This window comes from Octodon degus, unplaced genomic scaffold (assembly GCF_000260255.1).
Source record: "Octodon degus isolate 3935 unplaced genomic scaffold, OctDeg1.0 scaffold00129, whole genome shotgun sequence".
NCBI lineage: Eukaryota > Metazoa > Chordata > Mammalia > Rodentia > Octodontidae > Octodon > Octodon degus.
This window is the reverse complement of record NW_004524705.1, coordinates 7,461,542-7,468,208: the sequence shown is the minus strand read 5'-3', so window position 1 is coordinate 7,468,208 and position 6,667 is coordinate 7,461,542. Positions and strand designations below refer to the sequence as shown.

Here is a 6,667-nt window from a genome sequence, read left to right as displayed (position 1 = left end):
GTTAGGGTTGAATACCCCTATGCATTAAACCTTGCTGTATTTAACAACTGCTTATAAAAAGTTCTCTTTACAGACAGCTTTATTTCCCACACACACAACTGTGTTCATATATAATTCATTCCATTTATCCCATTCACCACTACAGCGTAGAAATACAGAATCTACCATCTTTATGTATCACAAGCAGCCAAGATAGCTGTTGCCCCTTTGATGGTCCCAGAGATTAATTCAGGACTCAGTCGTGACAGGCAGGTACTCTTATCACTGAGCCACACCCCTTGATCCCCAGAGAGAATGGTTTTATTTTACTGGTATGTGCATTTTTTGGTTTTGTTCTTGTTTTGGTTCTTTTTGAGATCAGGTCTCAGTTGCCCAAGCTAACCTTAAACTCACAATCCTGTCTCAGCCTCTCAAGTAGCTTAGATTCTGTCTACAAAAGAAAAGTAGAAGCTCCTTGACAAAATTTGTATCAGAGTCCAGATTATGATAACTGTGGTGTCTTTAGTAACTTCTCCTGTATTGTCTTGAAATTTAATCTTAACTTGCCGTGTACACTCTAACCAATACATTATAAATTAGAAAACTTCATATTCACTGATGTTCTTTTTACTAAACATCTGCTGTCTTGTGTGTCACATGCTTAACAAAAGCCTACAACAACAGAAGAGATACTAGACTGTTTTAGAAGGTTGCTTTTTTAAAAATTTCAAACGGGCCAGCCCAATAGCTCAGTGGATTAAAGCGCCTGCAAGCAGGCCCGGGGGGCTGAAGGTGCAATCCCTGGGCCTGTAAGTGCTGGCCCCGCCCCCGAGGCATGCTGAGATGACAATTGAGACTGGGCATGGTGGTGCACACCTGTAATCACAGGTCTTGCGAGGCTATAAATAGGCAGATCACTAGGTGTCCGATCTAGCAGTGAGACCCTGAACACCCTGTAGACCCTTTCCTAAAATACAAAAAAAATAAAATAAAATTTGAAGCAGGGTCTATGTATCAGGCTGGCCTCGCTAACTCATGGTGATCCTCCTGTCTCAGCCGCCTAAGTGGCAGGACTACCGGTTTATATCATCATTGCCCAGCTCCCCAAGACAAACAATTTAAGCTCTCCAGAACTGGTTTTTCTTTGGTCAGATATGTTAGAATAATGATGTAAAGTATTCATATACAAGCTCTTAAATTCTGTGATTTGTCATGGAAGTACTTCCTAATTATTGTACAAAAGGCAAACTGAAACAGACCTTCAAAACTAGAAACTGGGTGAAGAAGCAGCTGCCATCATAGATTTTCTTACAAACCAGTTAGTCGGCATTTAATGTTTAACCAGTGCTCTTCTCAACAGTGAAGGTCTGTGTCTTTAGTCACTGTGTGTACACTCGTGCACAGCTGGGGTGTGCTGTATATGGAAATGTAACAAAGGAACTGAGTAGCCTTACCTAACAACTCTTGTCCTCATGGTTTTATTGGTAGGCCACTTATGTTCAACGGATTTCTGTAAACACCCATAAATATACCTCAGTGTCCTGCCAAAATAAAACAATTATTGTAATTTTTTTTAAAAAGTACTGGTCTTATACAGTCAAAAGCTTAAGCTGACTTTCCTTCAAAAAAGTACTTTGCTGAAAAGTAATGAGAGACTTTGACACAAGTAAGACATTCCAGTAAGTTTCCCACCAATTTTAGGCTACTTGTATGTCAATGAAAACTACAAAGCAAGTATTAGAGTGCAGTACTAATATACCAAGTTCTGGGGAGAAAGATTTTGATTTAAATTCTACCTGAACAAATAAATTCACTAACAATGGAAGCCTTCAAGCAGATACCAGGTGATAATGATACCTATACCCATTTTTAATTTCTTTTCTCATTTTATTTTTTTGTACTGCTGGGATTCAATCCAGGTTGTCATTGTGCCAGGCAAGCACGACAGCACTGAGCCAGATCCCAATTTCCGGGACACATTCGGAATGAGAAATTACAGATTAACTGGACAAGCTGCCATGTCTCAATCTGAGACAGCAGGCCTCTGCTGACTCCCCAAGCTAACCTTGTGTAAACACATGGCTTTTCTAAATGTAAATATTAATAAAAAATATTTCATTCTGGTTTTTTAACACAATTTACCTTTAAAAATCTGAACTATAATTCAAGAGTATAATAATAGGCAATAGCAGCACGTTTTTCAAAACAAAAACAATTTCTTGTCAAATAAAAATTTAAGTACTTACGGTGGCAGTATTTCAGAAGCCATGAATATTTTCTCCACAAGCTCTGACAGTATGTTCAGTAGGTGTGCTAAATTAGTGTTCACATCTTCATTTTTTTCTAACTTTGATGGACTTAACTAAGAGAACAAATCAATATAAATATACTTTGGCAATGATAAATGCAATTAAATCAAGGTAAACAAGCAGTTTCCAAGGCGCTCTACTTTCCTGTCACATGTAAACCTTTTATCTTTTCTGTGTAAAGGAATTCTGCAATGCGTTGCCTTACAGAAATCCCAACTGGCTTGCTGCCATTCATTTCCAGTATCCCACCAAGGAGAAAGCAGTGATTACCCAGTGTTATTTACTTGAGAGGCCAAAGAGTGATTAATCAAAGTCTGAATTCCCCAAGTTCCATCCAAAGCACAGAGATTCACTACAGACGTGTTCTATTTCTATACCACACTTCATGAGCTTACAGCATTGTCCTGATTTGAAACTCCAGATCACTCATTTCTTTTCTTTTAGTAAGTAAAAATCAACAAGGTAGAGCAAAATTAACATTTGACAGCTCCAGCATTAAAAATAATTCCGTACTTTGATTTTGTAATCAAAGTCCAATATCTTCCTTTGTAATTGTTCTACCATCAAAATGAAGGCAGCCACGTAAGCACTACTCTGTTCATGATTTTAATGGTTTAGTATGAATTCACCCTTAATTCCAGCTCCCCCAAACCAAGCACTCCAATCTGAAATCTAGATGATTCTTAACTGCTTAAATGTCCCAACTTTTTGAGTGGGGACATGTTTCCACAAATGCAACATGATATATCTAACCTCAAGTGATGGGCCAGTGTCAAAACATGGGAGCTCCAAAAATACAGTATAAAATTATCCTCAGGATATGTATATAAATTATGCATAAAAAATGAGAAAACTGTGCTTATAACTAAGTCCCATCCATAACAGACCTTACAAAGTATATGGAAATATTGCAAAATCCAAAACATTTCCGGTTCTTATCTTTTGGGTTAAGGGATACTCAACTTGTACAACCCAGAAGGCCTGGAAAAGCATCCTATTTACGTTACGCACACTGGGAAAGCAGTGTACATGTGCTCATTACTTCAGAAGTACCTTCAAAATACTTCCACATATTCCTGGTGCAACCCATGCAGGCTTGCTTGTGGTGCTAGGCCTGAACTCGGGGCCTCACAGAGGCCTAGCAAGTGCTCCACCACTGTGCTACGCTGTTAGCCTTTACTGTATTTAAAATGTCTGTTATGTAAAACATTTGTATAAATGTATTATATAAAATACAATTACTTCAGTGAATAATTTTAGAAAGTGAATACGTTTGCTTAAAGTATAATTTGCTATAAAGCAGTAAAGACCTGTCTCAAAATCAAAAGAGAAAAAGAGGGGATAAAAAAAGGACTAGAAATGTAGCTCACTGTCAAGGGCTTGTGTAGAAGAAAAAAACTAGACCAGAATAAAAAGCCATTATATTCTACCTCACAAGACTGCTTGCTTTCCATTATCCTTAAAATGGAATCCTTCAGGGCGTGGTGAACGAACTGGGTAGCAGTGGCTTTCATGTACTGCTCCATCAGGGTGCTAGCAAGTGTGGTGGCTCGGAACAGCGTGGTGGCTTCATCTGTCCAAATGGAACATTGGAACACACATGTAGCAAACAGGTGTGATCAAAGTGGAAATGAATTTACCTTTCCTCAACAACTACAGCCATTTCAGTAAATATGTACTTTGTCTGCATCAATGAAAATTGATTGTAATGACTTATTTCTAAAGATTTCACTCAAAGAATTTTATATGTTTAGATCATTAAATCATAAACAGAAGAAATGAATAACAACATGTTTATGTGAATAAAATAAAAGCTCAGAATGGTTTATCACTTTCTAAGATCATCTGCCCAGGTCTATCAGACCCTGCTTTGCTAAACACTGATTTCATGGTCTGAAAAATTTGAGTCCATTTCCAAATAAGAGTTTAACAAAATCCCAGTATTAATTTATTAGCTACAACATAGATACTGAGTTTTAATAAAATTGCAGGAAAAAAAATCAGAATAAAGTCTCAGTATCAAATATGTATCACTAATCTATTTCTTACCATATTCATACCTGTATTTTTATAATTTTATGACTAACAAGAAATAGTTCTAGACTTTACAGTTTATTGTGGGAACTACAATATTTAGAAGCAAGAACTATTCGTGAATCAAAGTGCTAGGGAGAAAATGGACTATTTTGACATATGCAGTGTGTCCAATGGCCTAGTTATAAAATCCAATTGATACTCCACTTCTTTGCAATGAATTAGTAAAATAAACAAAACAGTATGGTTAAGTAAACCAAACTATTCTCAAGAATAAAGTACTGCAGGCCATTGATCTGGAAGAGAAGGCACTTCTATGATGTCTAACATGATCTTCCCTGACAGAGAACTGTATTAGAAATGCTCGCCCCCTATTAACCAACATCATCAGAACTGACATTCCAACTACACTCTTAGAGAAGGAGAAACAGAATAATGTACTTTACAGTTTAGCAGTTTTTTATATTCTTAAAGACAGACATGCGATCAACCTAATAGCTCAAGTTTTAAAAATATCACACATCCATACTCTACCTTCCATGCTTATTTCTCTGTCATTTAGTGTACACAGCAATAATGATTCAAGCTTTTCATGAAGAAAAATCCTCAGGAGGATGCTAGCCAGGAGTGTCCGGTCTTGCCCACACACATGTGATAAAGCATAGACAACGTGAAGCTCCTTCTGCAGGATAAGCTAGAAACAACACGAATAGTTGCTGAAAGCACACTGCATGCTGTGTGTGTGTGTGTGTGTGTGTGTGTGTGTGTGTGTGTGTGTCTCGTGAGACCCTGGCAAACGTTGTTCTTGTGTTCAATGAGAAATGGGCAAGTCTGTCACCTACTGATGTCTGATCTCCACACTGAAATCATACCATGAAGTTTTTAACCTTGGGTTATCAGTGAGCCAGAGACAGGAAATTACTGCATTTATTTATTTACTGTATTTTTTAGTATGGGGTCTGCAGGGTCTCACTACATAGATCAGACTCGTGATGCTCCTGTTTTCAGCTTCGCAAATGCTGGGATTACAAGCATACCACCACGCCCAGTCTCAGTCACCATCTCAATGCGCCTCAGGGGCGGGGCTGGCAGAGCAAACCAGGGATTAGACCCTGGCCACTGCACTCTGCCTAAGCAGGTGCTTTAGTCTGCTGAGCTATCTGGCCAGCCCAAAATTACTGCATTTAACTTAATGTATTTTTTATATTAAATGTTAGATATTTCTTAATAATGCCACTAAAAACAGATGGAGAATAATTACCTCTTTAAATTCACTGTATTCTTCTTCTGGCATGATTTTTTCCATAGAGTAGCGTGCTCGAACACGCAGCGATCCTGGCTCAATACCTTTTAGGGGTATATGGGAGCTGAGGAGAAACCATTCATCTGTGGCATGACCTTTCTGTAACCGGCTTAACTGGCAACGCATAAATACTTTGGAAAAAAAAAAAAAGATTAAATAAACAAGGTAATACTGTCGTTAGCCTTGCAAGTAAGTTTTCCTAAAATACAGTCCTCTATAATGCTAAAGCCTTTCACTAAAGCACTTCAATGATGTAACAAACTCCACGTGACTGATCCTTTCATTTACTGCATGTCTACGATGTGCTAGTCTCTGTGACAGCCAAGGGTCTGAGGTACAGAGAAGACTAACACGTAATGCACATGGAGGTCAGCCTGCCAAGAAGGCAGAAATCGGCTATGGACACTGGGAGAAGTAATAGTCAGGAATGCTCTGGAAAGACAGAAATAAAAGACTCCATCCAGAGATCAGAAACGCAGTGTAAGCAGAAGAATCTTAAACTGACCTGCAAACTCCAGTTAAAACAATCAGTCCAGAGTGAAAACATGGTTTTTCCTGTCATTACTAGGATTTTATTACAAAATAGGGAGCCAGCACAAAAATGTTTTAGTGTAGTACTCATAAACATTTCACAGAAACAAACTGAGGCTTCGATCTATTAGTGCATGTCATTTCCTTTCTTAGGCCTGAATTTTAAAGAAGGTATCAACCTAACATGCCCTGATGTAGACTGCTAAATCCCGTGTGTCCTTCGCAGTTGGCTGGGCAAAGGTACACCTATGCGACAGGATGTACAAGTTAGACATCTGGGTCTGTTTGTCAATAGACTGAAAAAGTACAGTAAGAAACTATCTCAAATTATATTATTTGCATTCCTGTTTTGCTTTTCAATTTCCATTTGAAGACATTTCATTGTGAATTTTGAAAACTTATGAAACATGTTGTTTATAAAGTTTCTTCGGGGGCCTGGCCCTAGCTCAGGCCTTTAAGTGGCTGCTTCCACAAAGCTCTCAGCCTCAGGTTGCTGGAGTTCGAACCTCTG

The 6,667-nt window shown here is 38.3% G+C and overlaps 1 protein-coding gene across 1 annotated transcript in view; it reads right to left on the bottom strand.

The window, feature by feature from the left end:
- The window catches only part of Rasa1 (RAS p21 protein activator 1), an 86,089-nt gene that overhangs the window by 7,704 nt on the left and 71,718 nt on the right, over window positions 1-6,667 (bottom strand). Inside the window, exons 16-20 of the mRNA XM_004640940.2 lie at window positions 5,584-5,756; window positions 4,857-5,016; window positions 3,719-3,861; window positions 2,226-2,341; window positions 1,434-1,520 (exon numbers count right to left, since the gene is read on the bottom strand). Coding sequence (XP_004640997.1) covers window positions 1,434-1,520; window positions 2,226-2,341; window positions 3,719-3,861; window positions 4,857-5,016; window positions 5,584-5,756 — 679 coding nt within the window. The remainder of the gene's footprint in view (window positions 1-1,433; window positions 1,521-2,225; window positions 2,342-3,718; window positions 3,862-4,856; window positions 5,017-5,583; window positions 5,757-6,667) is intronic.